The sequence below is a fragment of the Dermacentor albipictus genome, chromosome 8, assembly GCF_038994185.2.
Source record: "Dermacentor albipictus isolate Rhodes 1998 colony chromosome 8, USDA_Dalb.pri_finalv2, whole genome shotgun sequence".
NCBI lineage: Eukaryota > Metazoa > Arthropoda > Arachnida > Ixodida > Ixodidae > Dermacentor > Dermacentor albipictus.
In genome coordinates, this window is record NC_091828.1 from 114863580 (window position 1) to 114882148 (window position 18569).

At 45.4% G+C, this 18569-nt stretch overlaps 1 protein-coding gene across 2 annotated transcripts in view; it reads right to left on the reverse strand.

Annotated features, from left to right (window-relative positions):
- E(bx) (nucleosome-remodeling factor subunit NURF301 E(bx)) overlaps window positions 1-18323 on the reverse strand; it is a 56140-nt gene extending 37817 nt beyond the window's left edge. The window contains exons 1-9 of one of the 2 annotated variants that reach the window (XM_065454199.2): window positions 17208-18323; window positions 10100-10221; window positions 8110-8318; window positions 6954-7072; window positions 5636-5984; window positions 3289-3495; window positions 2273-2655; window positions 1259-1499; window positions 576-620 (exon numbers count right to left, since the gene is read on the reverse strand). In XM_065454199.2, the coding sequence (XP_065310271.1) occupies window positions 576-620; window positions 1259-1499; window positions 2273-2655; window positions 3289-3495; window positions 5636-5984; window positions 6954-7072; window positions 8110-8318; window positions 10100-10221; window positions 17208-18323 (2791 nt within the window). The remainder of the gene's footprint in view (window positions 1-575; window positions 621-1258; window positions 1500-2272; window positions 2656-3288; window positions 3496-5635; window positions 5985-6953; window positions 7073-8109; window positions 8319-10099; window positions 10222-17207) is intronic. The other variant, XM_065454200.2, reaches the window with a different exon arrangement.
- Between the last annotated feature and the right edge of the window lie 246 nt (window positions 18324-18569).

Here is an 18569-nt window from a genome sequence, read left to right on the forward strand (position 1 = left end):
CCATTTCTGATGTTCTTGTGGTGATATGAGGCCTTCCTCACTGTAAAATTATCTCGGCCATTTCTTTTTCCCCGCTTCAGTCCTTCGAAAAACATATTAATGGGACACTACACTGTTCCTTAAAGTTGACTCCTATATAGTATTACAAGTAAGCAAATAATTTAAAAAATCATACAATTGAAGTCAATGTAGTGCGCACAGCCTCATCTTTCGTACAACTATAGCAGCCAGCTGGCAGTGCTTATGTTTGACATAACTGTACTCAGCATAAGCCTTTCTTTAAGAAAGAAAGAAACAGTTCTTATGTAATAATATGAAAAAGAATGCCTTCTTAAAGCTGCTTTTATCGGAGACTGCCATTCCAATAGGAAAAATGCTGTTCGTGGCTTCACGGTGTCCTCACTTTTCAAGAAAGATGTTAACCCAAAGCCACCCACATCCTGGTATTGCTATGCATAGAACCCAGCCAGTGCCAGGTTTCTCTCTAGATAACTGCAAGAAACTCTGTGGCAGTGCCGCTGGAGGCACGAGTGGGTTGACTCAGAAAACACCGTGTGTCAGCGGCACATACGTACCAAGCGCAAATCGCGAGGCCACAGAAGCGTTGACATGCTTAGAATCTAAAGAGGGAGGGAGAGGACGAAACACACTGTTGACGCACAAAGATGAAACCAAGGAGAACAAAAGGAACACTCACAAAGCGACAGGTCCCCAAATCTGCAAAACCAATTGCATGCCAATTGTTTTGAAGCCGTCCCAACCAAAAACTGAACCTTGTCAAGAGACTGAAGCCTGATTCTCCACTTTCCCGATCAGCGATTTGCCTCTTTTGAGGATACCACAGATTTTGTGCGACGTTAACCTTCAGTATGCAAACTAGAAGTGAGGCGTGCAGACAGGACACAAGAGTAGAGAAGTCCTGTCTGCACGCCTCACTTCTAGTTTGCATAATGAATCCTTACCAACTAGCTCAGCTTTCTGTTGTTTTAACCTTCAGCACGGCATGAGTGTAAACTAACTGTGTAAACTAAGTGTAAAGTAATGGTGCTGTGAATGCAGCGACCATAACAACATATTAAAGTGACGAAGGAGACGTGGGCCCACAAATAAAGTTGTTTTTCATTTATCAAGCAAATGGGTACATCGCATGTTGAAGCTATTCATCCCGAAGCAGTGAGCACAGAGGAGTGGAACGACACCTCCTTGAAAGTGGTCAATCCAGAATGCAGTCCCAGGATGCGAAAGAGAGGCAACGTACCTAGCGAGTCGCTCCAGGCGGCATTGAAGAGGACCGGCTTGACCGAGGCCTCCAGGATGGCCAGGGCGAGGGAGAAGTCGCGGGGCGACGTGCACATGTTGACCGCGCGCAGCCAGTTGCCCCGGTGGATGGCCCAGTTGGGGTGCAGCAGGGCGGCGGGTACACTGCTCTCCAGCTGAAGCAGCGTTTGCCGCAGGGTGCCGACCAGCGCCGCGCGGCTGCCGTGCACCGGGCCGCCCCACTGTGCCGGGGAGAGAAGACGCGGAGGACACGCCCGTTGGTCAGCAGTTCCACCTTGTGTCAGCCTCAGTTCGGAGCCAACGTTTTGACAAAAAACATGCCCTCTTCGCAGTAACAACTGAGTGTTTTGTGAAGGACACGTGTTTTCATCAAGGCAACAGCTGCTTACTTTCCGTCGCCCTTCTGAAAACAAGTCCTCTTGTATGTGAACTGACTTGCCCTTGTTTTGCCTGCTCTTAAGCTGTTAGTGGTCCTGTGTACACTGTAAATTAGCATGTGCAAAATGTGTGTGTGCAGAACGCTTTCAACAGCTTTGCAGGTTACGCACCCAAGCTAACTTTTGTATTTAGCATTGCAGGCTTCGTGCAGGTAGCATAACACAGCGGTGTACTCTGATCCCAAATGAGCCTTAATACTTACTCTTCGTTGCAACTGCAAAACGAATCGTAAAGTCAGCGTTCGCTTAGCCTCAGCTCTATTTGATGAAAAAGTATTGGAGACACTTTGTGGTCATTATTCGGCCCAGCCACCTGCTCCGACAGAGCCAGGCCTGACAAAAGACACCAACCGCTGCTGCTGCAAAACTGTTTTGGTTTCCACCTACCAGATGGCGCCACAGCATTTGGCGGCGCTGGCCGTGTATCTACCAACACTAAATTAAAAGCTCCATCGAGGAGGTACGCATAGTGTTGCTGTATTGCGTGCATCTTCTACATAAGCAGCCGGAACAATTCACCAAAACTTCCTAATAAAGAACAGAGCTTCTTTGCCCACCTTGAACTCGGAGGCAGCGGTCAGCGAGAACTTGTGGGACAGGTGCCGCCGCTTGTCCCTGTCCTCGGCGTGTTGGTGTTTGTTCAGGGCCAGGGTGTTGCTGTTGTACTGGTTGGTGAAGCTGCGGTAGCTGCCCTCCATTCCCAGCTTGAAGAGCAGCGACCCCGAGTTGAGCGGCACCGCGCCGGACGCCTTGCCCCGCGTCACCCGCGAGATCTCCCCGTCCTTGGTGAGCACCAGGACCGAGTCCCCATCGCCGTCTGACGACCCGCCGCCGGACTTCTTGGCGGTCCCCGTGGACCGACTCGTGGTGTCAAAGGCGAAGCTCCGGGGCACCAGTGAACCGGTCTTGGACCGAGTCACGATGGAAGAGCGCGGGCCCGCTGGGCAGACAAAAGGTGGTGCTAAGCTTCTGCTCTAGACGCCGTCTGGTGGTTGAACAGTCAACGCTTTTACCTTGGACATTTGAGTCATACATGGATGTTTTGCTTTTCTTTTTGGATGAGAACCCCAAAGAAGTTATTCCTTCCCTCGTCTTAAATCACCTTTAGTCCGGGTATCTCGTTTGTAAATTTTATACTTTCGACCCTTGTTAAAGTCACATCTCACATAAAAATGCCTTCACTATATCCAGTATTCATTACAAATGCACACATATTCTACACTGATATTGGGAAGAAAATTTTTATGCTTATCTTGTTATAGGCAATGATTTGTTATATCAAGGTTCAACTGTAATTCATTTCAATTTTACTATTGACACACCATACCATCACTGGAGTATACTCACTAAGTCTCTTGTTTCATTCCACCCCACATCATTCCCCCCAACATCGCCTTACCTGCAGCATTCCTGCATCATCTGAACATAGCCAGGAATCAAACGTGCAATTTTGTGCCCAGCATCAGGACACTACAGCCAGCACATTGAGTGGTCATTACACGACTCTAGTGACTGTTCCTACCTACTTGCAACTATACACAGAAAGCACGTCAAGTAGCAAAACATGACTCACTGTCCGGTTCCTCCTTGCCAGTTCCTTTCCCAGCTGCCTTTTTTGCATTGTCTTCCTCCGAGGGCTTCTTGCCTGCTGCTGCTCCATCGTCGGATTTTGCTCCAGACTGCTCCGATTCCGCCTCTTTCTCTTCACTCTCTTTGGTATCAGGCGTGGCTTTGGATTCGGCTTCTGCCATATCATCTGGCTCCTCTTCCTTTACTTTCACTGAATGTTCGAAAAAGACAGGAAGTGAGCAAGCAAAAATAAGGACGAAGTGTTCTAATGCACAACATTCCTGCCACCTTTCTCCGCAAATTTTTAGGGCTGCCGAGTATTCAAAACCATCAAATAATCTATCGAATATTGTCATACTCGATTTTTCCTTCAAACTGAATAGCTGCCATTCATGAAGATATTTTTCAAATAGCTTAGAAGTATTTCAGATCATCAAGCGAACATGATCAAAATTAAAATTGGAGTAGAAGTGTGGTGAATTCCATCCTGGTGGCTACAGCAGATGTAAAGCACAAGAAGTTAGTGTAGTCCCCTATGTCGCTCATGGCGCCAGAGTTTTCCTTCTGAACTGCGATGATTCGCACACTCTGAAGAGTACAGGTTATGCCAACAAACTCTTTAGTTATGCCCGAGCCCGAATTTGTGCTTTCAATAAACAATGTTTCATAGCATGCAACATAATGGCAAAAACTTAACATTGTGATTACTTGGGTGTACATATCATTTTATATTAATACTGAAGAGAGCTGTTCTTTATTTGGGAACTATTCAAAAATGATTTGATATTCAATTTAAGTTGCTTCTGGTGCTATTCAATCCTGATCTGATTCGGTCACAAGAATTACCATTTGCACATACCCAGGAATTTCCAACCATGCATGATTTGCGCTAAGCTAATGTCCTCTCTCTACCTTGCAAGTGCATTAAAAGCCAGCCAAGAATTACCACGTTGGCATACCTGAAGGCTAACTATATTAGTGTTCCTTATATCTACAATTAGAGTAAAAAGTGAATTAATGAAAGGTTTAGAGAATATGATCCTTAAGTAACACAAGAGCTTAGCGTAAAAACTTGCCTGTAATACAAGGTTTTTAAATGTTTTGGCATATAAGATGTGCTCTTTGTATTCAACAATTTTCAGTTCGAATAGTGTAGAAAGTCTAACAGTGATTTGATTGAATGCCACAGAATACTAGCAAGGAAAACTGCAGAGAAAACCACTGTCAGAGAATAACCAAACAGACAGCAAATCAGCTCCCAAGAGTGGCACAAGGAAATGATCACAAAATTAGCATTCCACTGGTTCTATACTGCATAAATTTAACCATACATTTCTTCTTGACACTCAAAGGTTACCCCCTTGTTACATCTCCCAAGATTGTAATTGATGAGAAGAATGAGCAGAACTGAGGTGGTCGACTTTGTCTAACCACCATGCAAAGTCACCAGCAACAACAACACCTTGGGAAAATTAACTGACACCTTAAATACATTTTTTTAAAACTGTGAATTGAATATAGCAAGCTACATGGTGTGCATGGTCGTAAGAATGTACCAAATCATTTTCCAAGGCCACGAGTAGACCTTGCTACCATTCACAGGGCTACATTTAGTGAATACTATACATAAATATATAGGGAGGAAGTCCGATTGGCAGAGCATTGCATGGCATCACATAGAGGTTGGGGGTCACACTTCCACCTTGCTGCTGTCTGTTCTTCAACTTGCACTTCCCTTTTCCTTGACTAATCCCATCCTTCGATTTTAAAATCAACACAATCAATCAAAAGATCAGTTTTTTTCCTTTAGATTTTCCTTGGTTTCTGTGTTTGTTAGCTTGGTATGTTTTTTTAAATTTTGTGCAACACAATTCTCACACCACTCTGCCCGACCAAATGGCACACTGAAGCAACACACGTGCTATGAGAGATGCTGTAACAAGAGGGAGAGCTCCACATTGTGAGAAATTTTCCAAGGTGTGCCTAATTTACTAGATAAAGTGCTTAAAAATGTAGAAGCTACTTTAGCACATTGCTCTGTTTCCAGGCTTGCCTGCATTCGAAACAGTGGCTCAATTGAGACTCCGAATTGTACACTTGGGACTACCACATGCATAGAAAGCGACTACGGAGTGACTACACGGCCCCTTTCCATTTAATTACATGTAACGTCGGTTGCTGCTCTCAATTTTTTTGCACTGGGCATGGGCATTTCTGCATTCCACCCCCATTTCAAAGTGCAGCCGCTGCATCCGGGAATCCAACCCCCAACCTTTCTCACGTCAGAAGTACGCCATAGCCACGGAGACACCCGGGCAGGTTAGTACAGACGCCTCGAAGTGTAGACTCACCTACTGTGACCGTTTTGGTGCTAGTCGTCGTGGTCACCACTGTGGTAACCATGGTTGTGGTCGTCACCTCCTCTTCCGTTTCCGTGACTTCGGGCTTCGTGTCCACCTCCATCTGCTCCGGAGGCGGCATGTCCGGCACCTCCCCGCAATCCATCCGGTTCTCTTCGCCGCCCATGTCGAGGATGTTGGCGTGCGAAGCGACATTCATTTCCTCCTCCACCATCTGCGGCACCTCCGCGAAGTGGGGCAGGCCGTCTTCGGGTTTGATGGGGCACGGCATGAGGAGGCTGTCTTCTACCGAATTGAGGAAGCGGTGCGCCGCGCTCTCCAGGCTGGCTGCCGCCAGTGCCTGCACCGATTAACCGCGAGGTCAGTGTGTACAACACTGAAGGGCCTTGCCACCCACCAATGCATCAAAATACTGCTACTTTAGTTAAATACAGTCAGATTACTTGCGAAAAAGAATGCATGTGCGCATGCAGTTCGGGAACCGTACATACACACAACCAATCGGAGAACACGAAGCAAACTTCCAATATGTATGGCCATGCTCCATTTCAATGAGTACTATACTGCTATAATGAAGCTAGAAATGCAAGATACAAAACAGTATCGGTTACAGTTATGCGAACATTTGTTCATGTTTATGATATTTATTCTGGCAGAACCAATTACTCGCCAAAAGCAGCTTGAAACAGCCCATTCTAGGCACACGTGTATGTTGCCAAGCGGCTTTTTTTTGCCATCCCTCAGCCAGCAAACTTAAGGAGCCAATCATCTGTGATCGCACCAATCACATATGGCATTAAGATCAGCAGGCAACCCTTTGCTGGCCCTTCGAAGGAATCATGCTTGCATTTTTGTCACACGGACCCAATAATGATTTTTTTTCAAGCCTGTATGCTTGTAATGAATATGGATATAATTAATGAGATGAGACTTTATTATAACGACATTCGCAAAACTTCTTTTGCTAAGCACCATCCAAGATTGGATATCATCGTGGCAACGATTGCATTATCATGCCAAAAGCCATCACGAGCCCAAACTTTGGCAAATCAGCAAATGCTTTAGCAAACACTGGCCAATGAAGAAATGCTCTAGCAAAAACACTGGCCAATCAGGAAGTGCTCTAGAAAATACTGGCCAGTGAGGAAATGCTCTAACAAAGACGGTGGCCAATGAGTAAATTCCCAAGCAGACTCTGGCCAACGAAGAAATTTTCTACACATGAGAAGTCTCGTGAATACAGATCCTGTTCCTCCACTGGGAAGAACCTGTGTATGCAAACTGCGCGACCTCTCCAGACAAGACTCACCGCATTCTCTTCTTCCAACCGCCGCCGTTCCTCGGCCTCCTGGGCCTCCCGCCGTTTCCTCTCCTCTTCCTCCTTGGCTCTCCGTGCTGCCCGCTCTGCCTGCACCTTGACCAGAGCCGCTGCAAGGGAATTGGGTTCACATCTGTGAAGCCTTCTTCTGTGTAAAAATTTCATCATATTTTGCCACATAACGGTACGGCACTTAATGTTACACATGTGACCCTCCATTTCTTTCTTGCATGTGCTAGCGAGAGAAGTCTGTCGACTGGTATTCACGTCGTTGCCTGCTATGTGTGAAATGGAGTACAATGACATTCCTTCACTTGAAGAAATGTGACAAAAGAAAAGTGCGTTTTAAATTGCCCTGCCTGACAATTAGCAGTACACTAGCCCTTGACCCTTCATCAAATGTAATGCTCTTTACAGCCTGATGCACTCAACACCATTGTCCACATAGCTTAAATTGGTGCTTATTGAAGTTTTAGGTTCACTGACAGTCTTTATGACAGCCTTGCGGTCATGTCTGCCTTGCTCAGCATTACAAAAATGAAAAAGAAAGAAAGAAGAAACATTCTTGCAGTAAACTTACGAAACACAAGAGCTGCACAAGCTCGATAAAAATTGGGTAGAAACCACTGGAGGACAATTGTCAAAATCAAGTGATAGCTCAGATGTGCCACTGGGTACAGCTATTGGTTAGCTGCATTGGTTAATGCATAGGCCCTTCTTACAATCTTCATAAATACGCTGGCAAGGAATCGCATTGTGCACTGGGACACTATTTTAGGGCAATCCCTTTTGAAGGTACTATCACTTTTGTGCGACTCAGCGCAGGAGGTGTGCAGACATACGGCTGAACGTGCTGCTGGCACTGTGCAATGATTGTGAGCTCCGCAAAGCGCCAGAAACGCTGTTGAGCATATAACACCAATGTGCCCTGTGGCCAGTCAAGCATAATCTCGCACAATTGATTGTGTGCCCAAAGGGATTGCTCAAGAATACCGCCCCTGCTATCAGAATGAGCCCACCAAGTCGGGACCTTTGGTTACACTACCTCCCGTAACGGCCCAGTTTACTCAGCCGGACAGGCGTCCATGCCAAGTGCCGGGAGGAGCCAAAGAAAAGCTCTGCTTCAAGACGGGCAGATGCAAGGTACCATTCTCAGAGTCCAGGTAGGTTTTCCTATTCCCCTTGGACGAGTTTGTGAGCTTCTCGGTGAGCTCCATGTGCCGGACAATCTCGTCGCGGAATTCGGCGATGGTTCGACACAAGTCCAGCTCCAGGTCTTCTGCGTCGAGTACGTCAAGGAGCTCCTCCAGCTGCGCTGGCGTGGAGTAGTAGAATGCCTCGTTGTTCTCCCCTTCCCTGAAACGCAAGTTCCGAGTTTTCACATTTACACATTGCAAGGCAAGCCGCCGAGTTTAGGGTTCCTAGAACCCCACAGTCAATACGGCATATCGACAGTCTTGAACAAAAATAAACTTTTTCTTCGCCAAGTTGGCTGATACTTGGTGAAGCCATTGTAGCACCCGTGGTGTCCGGTCTTCCATTTTCTGTGTTTTATTTGTGCTACAATGGCTTCCCAAAGACTCGAACAAATTTAGACTGGCTGTTAGGTTTCTGTTCAGTGAATGCTCTATGTTCGATTCGCCAGCCAAAACTAATTAACTCTAATGAGATTTCTTCACTTGATGTAAGAAGAAAGGAATTACACTTTGATTTCCTCTGCCAACAAATTCGCAAAACAGCAGCCCTTGACCCTTCGTTGTATGTGGCGGCTCTTGTAGCCCAATACGGTCACGTCATGTTAATACGGACACCCCACAATACGGACAAAATTTTCATCAACCAGTTGGTAGCCACGCATTTGTGCCTTGTTAATATAGACACTCGCAGTGCACACTGCAGACAACCTTTTTGGGGACAAAATTAGGGAAGGCATACGTTTCTGTCTCATTATTACGGACGCTGCCTAGCATTGTAACGGAAACCGTGCACAGGGGGAGGGGGATAAGAAGTGGGGGTGCTACCTATGACAGGAAAGCCGGACAGGGTACAAAACATATCTACATGGAATAGGCATCAATAAAGAGACTGAACACAGGGCTTACATTATTTCGGCAAGAAGACTGACCACCCTCGATAAGTAAACAGAAAGTTCAGCAAAACCCTAAACATGACGAAACATTTGCAGTTTACATACCTTCCTGCATTAGCACAGAAAGCTCAGTGCTGAGGATACCTTTTGCGATTATCAGGGCACCACACAAGGTAATAAAACATGCAAGGTGTTCCTGAAATGGCTTGAGGTATTAAAGAACACAGTAGAAGTTACTGCTGTATGCCCATGCAATTAACATATTACAAGAATATTTGGTCCCTTGGGTAACAGTACTTGAAACAAACAGTAAAAAGCATGGCCAATTCACAGCTTAGATATAAAATTCGTTTGCACATTTTTATCCCAAGGCTTCATCTCGGACGCTACAACCCGTGGCAAATGATATATCTATATATTCAAGCTAACCACAACCACACCCACATGTGGAGGAAGCCTTAAAGGCTGATTGCAGCTAAATTTCACTGGGTAAATTGGTCATAAATGAGTATTATATACTACCAAAGCAATCTCGGCAACACTATGGGATTGGTAATCATCTAATTTTCTTATTAGCAACCTTTAAAAAGCACCTAAGCAGACAATCTGCATTAGGTAGTTTACAGATATGATGCAAGTCTAAGTATGTCACCTCCAAGACTTTTCAGCCCATTGTGGGCGCCGCCTAATTTCAAGGCGATGCTGAGAAGAGCCGTGCCACAAGTCATGCAGCACTTCCAACGAGAAGTAACAACATTTTTTTTTTTTCAGTTTCAGTATCAAAAACGTCTAACTTTGCAAACCTTTTGAGACATGTCCACCAGTACTTCAAAAGAAAACCTTTTCATGCAGACCTGCTCTGTATATTAACTATATAAAACTAGGCTCCTTACGCAGCCTGAAGACCTTTTTGCAGTTGGCTGTTAAGTAGCAACAGAGTCAGTATCAAGAGACGAATCATAAGCTGTGGATTCTTCAGTTGCACAGTCACTCATTTCAATAGGACAGTATGTCAACCCGGCAAAATCGCAAAATGCAAGCTACTCACACAAAGATCCTTCGACAGAGAAACCAGTACTTTCTGCCATGTCGGTCGAGACCCAGGCATTCTTGTCGACTGAGCAGGCCTCCTTTTTCGATGTCTGATATACAGTCCGTGACCCCGGACACCTGCAAACATCATTGTACAAACAATGAAGCAGGCAAACATACAGAGAAACAAAGATCAAGGTGAAAGCAGATAAAGTGAACAAACAAACATGCAAACAAAATTTTATGGTAAACACCCACAGGTTGGTGCTGCAGAAAAGGTGTCAAGCAAACGAGATCTTTTGGAAATCGATAAGCCAAAGAAGGCTTCATTTCCCCTTAATATTTACTTTTTTTTCCCTCCTCCCTGTGGATTTCTACAGAGCCCATTTAGTCAACCATTGTTCCAGTTTATCAGGTTGCAAGTTGATTATTTCACCATCATGCTGCCATCTGCTAGGCTACAGCCTAGCTCAACTAGTAAAAAGCTTCTCCCTGATAAGGCAGGGACCTGAAGTTTGGTTCCCAGTTCAATGTCAATATTCCGCAACTTTTTTTCCCTTTTATTTCTGTTATTGTCTAGCCATACTCTCTACTCAGAGGGAGTATCCATAGTGGTCGGTGCACCAGCATGTGAGGCAGTATCAAAGGACAAAGAAAAACAAGGGAAATAACATCTATAGAACTGCATCCTTAGGCAACAAATTTCTGCAAAAAGCTTGCTTTTTCAGGAATTCACATTTCCTCAGCAGCCTTAAATGGCTATTAAATTAATGGGGAAAAGTATTTAAAAGAAAAGAACATTTAGTTATCCAGGTGGTTTTATCATGTGTAAAAATATGAGAGATGGCTATCTATTACGTCAGACGACCAAGACGAACACCATCAGTGCCCCATGTCCTGACAGGGAATTCGCTACCAAAAGGTGCTATCCTTGGGCTGTGACTTTCGGAAGTACTTTCACTTCTGCGAGATTTTGTGTGAGTAGCGCCAGGTGTCTATGAAACAGTGTTCCTGGCACAGCAATGAGCACGCTGCAGGCAACTGACAGACCTGGCAGCTGGGAAAATTGGTATCAATGTATACTGTGCATTGCTTAAGTAGCATGCACCCAAGAGGGAACAAATTGGATGGCATGAGCACAAAGTCAGTCAGCTGTCTATTTTCTTGACCGAAGAAGAATTTGTTATTTATGCAGCACATGTTGCGGGAGTGATTTAGTGATATTTCCTCTGTGTAAAGTGTTGTTTGCTTGCACGGTTTTGGTGAGGTTGTTTGATAACCTTTTCTTTACTTTTTTTTTGCTATCAGATGTGTTTTTTTTACCACCAGGTGGCACTTGAATTAGATGTTTTGCAAGCAATGAGCACATAGCACATAGGTAGTTCATAGTGTTTTTTTTTTTTTTTTCTCATGGGTTAACCTAGGTAGGATATTAGGCAGCATAGTAGCAAGAGCTTGGTGGCGCAAGCCACCGCCCCGTTCCAAAGGGGACGCTCATAACATCCATACATCCATCCATCCATCCATCCATCCATCCATCCATTGCTTAAGTAGCATGCCTTTCAGTAAAAGTACAAACAAGCTTGCACTCATGTCGTCCCATTTCTTGTTTCTTGTCCGTGTGTTATTAATCTTGGCAAAGTGCCAAGAGTTCTTTCAGTAATATATTTCTTGGAAGCACTTTATTCTAAGGAATCACTTATTCTAAGGTGTTCTTCAGGCTTCAAATAAAGGTGCTCCCATTAACATCATCTAAACATAAGTACACTCCGGCAACATCAGAACACTCCTGCTGGAACTAGAAATGGAACCACAACCTTAGGCGTAGCGGCAGATCACAGTAGACACAGAGCCGCTTTGGTACGTATACTCAGCAACTACACAACATAGACATAGCCTTCCTTTCCCACTTTTGTTCATCTGAATATATTGCCTTTGTACAGCCTTTATTATTATAGTATAGGCATTATATTCTTTAAAATTCATAACCACAACCACACTATAGACATTTTCCTACAAAGATGTGCTCTCCAATCCTAATTCTACTCGCTTCGCTACCCATCGTAACTTACTTTTGCCTAGTATCCGTACTAATTATGGTTGATCCACTTTGCTTTTATATTCAGTAACATTTCGGAATATTTTACACACTCATGTGTAATCTGTATCTTCCTTGCAAATGTTTAAGAAAAACGTGAAACAATTTCTGTTTTTTAAAGTCTAAATAACCTTATCGGCCAGTGAACATTACTGATGCATATACACATGCATTTTTCTTTTGTAATATATATGCTCTCATTCGTCTGATTCGCTTTTTCTTGATTTGTAGTTTTACTCATTTTACTTGCACAGGAAGTCCTGCTAACAGTGATTAAACCTCGGGACCTTCTTCTGTATGTTCACAACTATATCATTTCTAATGTATGTAATAAACTTGAATTGAATAGCAATCATAATTAAGCTCGACCGTCCCTTTTCTTATCTAATTTTGAAACCCAAGGAAACTAACGCTCTTAGATCTAATTTACCACTGATGTGCCTTGTATTTCAATACAATAATGAAACAAAAAACAATAGAACTTTCTTTAGAACAATGAAGTTGAACTTAGTATAAATATGTGTTTACTAAACCTTTTACAGTACTAGGTCTGAAATTTTAAGTATCTTGTTTCAGGCAAGAAATCCAATTGCAGGCCGGCTGCTGCCTGCAACAGTGTCGGAAGGGACATCTAATAAAGACATTAATGTCACAATATTTCAGTACTTGCGCTGCAGTGGTTTCCCGAACGCATTCTGTTACCTTCCGCATTAGAATTCATTTTTCTTCTTTTTACTTTAGGCCTCTGCTACAGGGACCTAAACAACACCGGAAAATGTAAAGCCAATTAACATTCAAAACGATAATAACTTTTGTACACACTCGGACTTCCCTGTGCAAAAACAATGAGCAAAAGACTGCTGCTGCTACCTAAAGGGAAGCAGTTATTTTCATGTAGCAGAGAAAGTTGGTTCACTACAGGTTCACTACACGACAACCTTGCCCTTCAATCAATGATAGATAGGTATCACAAGATTGCATAAAAGTTGTATAGTGACAAAAATTGGTTTCATTTAGTGGTTTCTGAGTATGCAAAATCTGCACAACGGTGCAAGCTTTTTTTTTTCCATTTAAGATACTGGGTAACACCAAGCCCCTTTGTAAAAAAAAATTATTCACTGCATTTTTACACATTGCATCTTTTGATAGTCGAGATTTTAAGATTATAAATATGATGCGATGCATACAGTGAAACAAACCCAAACTCTCATCTCAACGGTCCATTAAAACCACAATGCTGCATAGATTGACAAGCACAATCAAGTACAAGGTTAAAATACACAATGCTAACTGTTTTGCAAGATTTAATAGGCTGTGAAACGTTTTGCTCTCAGAGTCCAAGGCCACACAAGTAAGACAAATTGACAATGTTTTTTTTTCTATTTTTTTTTAATGCATCCTGAAGCCTGCTGTTACTTCTTCACAACATACCTACAAACCTCACCCAACATGAGCAAACAGTTTAAAATGACTTTTGCACGTGCCCCGTTGGAAAATTTCTTATATGAGCGTTCCGGTATTCGAAGTGTTTTGTGCATGTAATTAGAATGGAACGAGAAATGACAGGTATAACATTAAGAGATAGAAGGAGCTTTTGTCAAAGTACAAGCAAAATGAGGGTCAGGAATTAAACGAGGAGGGAAGTGAGGGGTTGAAGGGCAGTATTAACTACAAAGTTCATACTTTAGCTTAGGTTAGGAACAAGGCAGGGGAGCAGGCCATTGAACGTTTAGGGCAGATAACCGTTTGATTCAATAGGGTTACAGTACAGATGCCAAGTACGGGGAAGCGCAGTCGAGGATGCCAGGAAATTAGGTGGCGCAACAAAGCTAGGAAATATGCAGGCACAGAATGGAGTAAGCAGATGCAAAACAGGGGCAGCTGGAAATCACCAGAAACCTTAGGCGTCTAGTTGACATAAAATAGGCTGCCGCTGGTAACAAAAAAAGACACGGGTCACGAATAGTCAATGGGCCTCTTCGGTTATCCCTCCCCGACAGTCCCGGACTGCACGAGTCAGTTACTTCGGCCGATCAACTATGCAGCATCTCGGGCAGTCCGGGAGTGTCGGGTATGGATAATCGAAGAGGCCCAAGGAGTAATGCTTGTCGAACTGCCAGGACCTATAGTATAGTATAGACTTATCGCAGCGTCTATTGGAGCAATTTTACAAGCGTGTCTTAAAGTGGGAACTAAAGGTTTCCAGTGGAAATTCAACATCAAGGCTGCTTGCATTCTGCATTTGTATCATCAGAGAGCCAGACACCCTTCCCAGACGCTAAGGACAAAGCAGAGAGAGGCGAGTGGAAGGTGATGATGACACTGTAGCAGCAACCACCTGGAAATGCGCACGCGTCCAGACGCAAAGATAAAAAGCAGCTGACAGGCAGGCGCAGCCCTTGTCAGGCCCAGAATCGCATCGTTTTTATCTTGTGTTCGCCGCTACTTAGAGAGTCAGAAAGTGCAACCACGGCTAAAAAAATGGGTCCCCCGTCACCTTTCATGGACTGCTTGCAAGCACAACGGCCACGCAAAATGCCACAGAATACTGCTGCTTTTCACTCAGCATGTAAGGGGAGCCTCTAGAAACTAAGCCACCAATGTCCAATATGACGTGCTCAAAGCAATTTTCGCCTCGCATTTTTACAAAACGTTGCAAATTGCTGCCAAGTCTGTTCTGGTCACACACATGATGGAGTTCCCAATTTCAGTTTGCAAAGCAGGCCGAGTATGGTGATGATTCTTTCAATGCAACATTATCTCGCTATGTAAGAACAACTGAAAGCACACAGCACAACAGCTTGGGTAACTTATTGTCAATTTTGAAAGCTCATGAGCCATAAGAGTTTCACATGAAATGCTCCCACCTGCTACACCATAACGAAAAAAAAAAAAAAATCACTTCAAAGCTGTTTGGGAGATCAGGAACTTCCTCATGCAATAAACATTCAGTCCCATAAGAAAAAAAAAAAAAAACTTTAATAGTAATAATGACATGGCCTCCTCACATCTGTATCACACAATGAAAGTGATTTACAGCAAAAGCAGGCTTGGATTTCCTTGACAAACTGGCAACTAGCCACCTAGGCAAGTGGGGCCCTGTTCGAGCCCTATAAAACATTTCTGCACACACGGACACCACGTGGCTGATCCCAAAAGCCTAACAAAACGAAGGTGGGTTATTAATTTAGAAACGTAAAACTACACTGCACAGCATTAATTGAAGCAGTAAAAGCAAACACTAGGTCGAGCTAGTCGCACACTACAAGCACTGCGAATACTTCGGTGTTTGTTTTATGCCAAGAAACTGTTCTGCCTGCTGCTATCGACCTTGTTTCGAGAGGTGTGATGCAGGAGCGTGCAACAAGCTACTACAGACACAGTAAAAAGAAGCAATTCACTCAAAAGTTAAAAAGAACAAAGATGCGGCTACAGCAGGTCCTGCAGAACCAATAAATTGCTTGCTTACTATTCCAATAATGCTTGCTTTTAGCATTCTAACACGGCATAAGCGATTCGTGTACTGTTTACCATGCTTCTTAAACATTCTCTCACGTGCGTACCACGGCACTCTGTGTTTGGAGAAAGTTGCGAGATGTCATACGACACACAGTCTGATGTTGGTTAGGAAAATGCTATCGTACTCTTTTTGATAAAACAGGACATCATCAGGACCTGCTTCAATTTCTTCACAATCGTGACACCAAAACTGTCACAAAACTTGCATCATCTCACTTATAAAACATACTTTCCTGGTAATAATTATACTTTCAATTCACTTTGCAAAACTAATGCTTTAGTTTTACTTAATTCAATGTTTGTCTTTTTGAGTGCCTTTAATGAGTCGGCATCCTCAGATGTAAACATCCTCCGGCAAGGTTGTATTTGCGTGACCGGGGCCCTGCATCAGTTAGCTTATGTTTCTTTGTAGCTTGCACAAATTCTTAGGTGGCTTTATAATTGAGAATGCGTTGTGTCTGCCTTGCAATAGAAAAGAAGATGGTTAAATGACAAATTAAATGGATGAGACATTGTGAAAGGCCAGCACTATGCAATTAACCAGAATGTGTTGCTCACAAAGTGAACCATTTCCGGGGCAAACAAAGACGCCGCATCTTTCAGACCTTACATGCGCTACTGCATACACCCTAGAAATTGCCCTCATCTTCATTAATTTATCTACCTATGCATCAGAAGTTCGTTAATAACACCAAATTTGTACTGACTGCAGCATGTGTATAACCCAACCTGCGCACTGAAGGTGGCTTTCTCCACCTTTTGCACAGATTGTTGGAATCATGACGCAGCTGTCGCATAAAGTAACCAGATAAATTTTGTCTACTCAAATGTATTAGCACTCACATTGCCCGCTGCTGACGGCACACTGCATCCACTAAAAATGCATATATCTGCCTTTTCCAGCAAGCATGGATCAAATAATGCCCTCGCTAATGTCTGTCATCATCAACAGCGTGATCATGAACATATTGCACCTTCTACATCACTTTCAGTTCGTGAGGCCTCAACATCTGTAGAATCTAGACAGCTCCCCTGAGACCTCTCAACGACAAACTAGCAAAATCCGAGAGGTCACCAACTTAGAAACACACAAATGAAACTGTCACCGATTTTACACAGTTCGTGGGAAAGTATAAGCAAGTTGGAAGGTTTCAAACACTCGGCAACATTGACAACACCTGCAGGCATCTTAAACCGACTGTCAAAAGATCATCCACGACACGCACCTCGGAAAAGCCTGCTCGGGGACACTCAACAAGCAATAAATGCGAATCAAAACGGGGTTTGGCCGTTTCCAAGCATCGTGCAAAAAAAAAAAGAAGGAAAAGAACTCGACACCGGCCCTCGCAAACACCTCACTTGAGCCATCAGCATCAACTGCTCATCGGCGTCAACACACACCGAATCAGGCACACATTTCGAATCGACTCTCGCCGCCGATCATCGGCAATTCACACGCGTAAAGAAGGCGAAGCGGGGCGGGGTGCTGCGTCATTCTATGCAATACCTGGTTGGCCTGACAGACGGTGCAGATCCAATCTTCGGTGGGGACGTCCTCGAGCGGCGGGTCGAGGCAGGCCAGGTGATAGACGGCCGGGCAGGTCTCGCAGCACAGAAGGTCGCCCAGCTTGTGGCAAACCCGGCAGTGGTCGTCGTGTTTGGCCACGCCTTCGCTGGTGATGTCCTCGCGCGCCTGCGCCGTGGTCAGGAACTGGTCGCACAGAAACTCGAGCACGTTCAGCTTGCTCGCCACCGCGGTGAACGGGTACTCGCACCGCTCGAGCGCGGCGAGCATGGGCCGGTACTCGGGGTCGCTCGTCAGGTACATGCGCAGCACCGCGGGCCACGTCACCGCGTCCACCATGTAGAGGTGCACGTTGATGCTGTCCTTGAGGTCCTGCGGCCCGAACTGGGTGCCGGCCGCCTCCTCCTCGCGGAGGATGGCGCGCAGCAGCGCGATGTGCGCCTCGGACAGGAGCGCCGACTGCTCGTCCGACATGAGCGCGACGCAGAAGTCCTCGAATCGGAACGGCGTGAGCCGCAGGATGTTCCTGAAGTGGCGCAGCGTCTCGTAGATGCTCAGGGCTCGCATGATGTGGCACGTGGGCAGGATCAGGTCCTCCGAGCTCTTGGGCAGCGCCAGCGCGGGCAGCTCGCGCTCCTGCAGGAACACGGGGCTGTGCGCCCTCCGCGAGGTCCATTTGCGCTTGGCGGGAGTCGAGCTCGAGATGGTGCTGTAGCTGCTCTGCGAGTACACGCTCACGTCGTCCGACTCGTAGCTGGCCACCGAGCCGTCGTCGTCGTCTTCTTCGTCCTCGGCGCGCTGGTAGTCGCTCTCGTCGCCGCTGGACGGAGGGGGCTCCAAGTCATTGTCCTCCTCGTCGCCGCCTCCGAGGACGGTCTGAATGAAAGAACGAACCTTCTGCGATTTTTCGCGGAGCCTCTGCTTGAGCTGGGGCTGCGGCGTGCTGTTCTCGTACTGGCGCAAGTGAAGTCCCAGGCGCGAGCTCTGGGCGCTGGAGCCAGCGTACAGGTAGCGAGGCTTCTTGAGCAAGCTAGGCCTATGCGAGAGTACCGCCGACTTGGGCGGTCGCCCGCGGCCCCTACGGCCCCGCGAGGACATCGCAAGGACTCAGTATCGTCCTAAACCCGCTAGGGAAGCTTTCTTCGGCCCGGGGCGGGGCCGCTATTTACCTGGGGCTCGGTATTTTCCTGCAAACGGTCCATACTGGGCCTACATTTTGCGAGCCGCCATTACCGCCGCTGGGATCACGTGACCTATACATTGACAACGTCGTTTCGCCGTTTTTGCATCCGTGCTCGCTGTGGGTACCAAGTGTTCACACGCACCGTCCGAACGCACAAATCA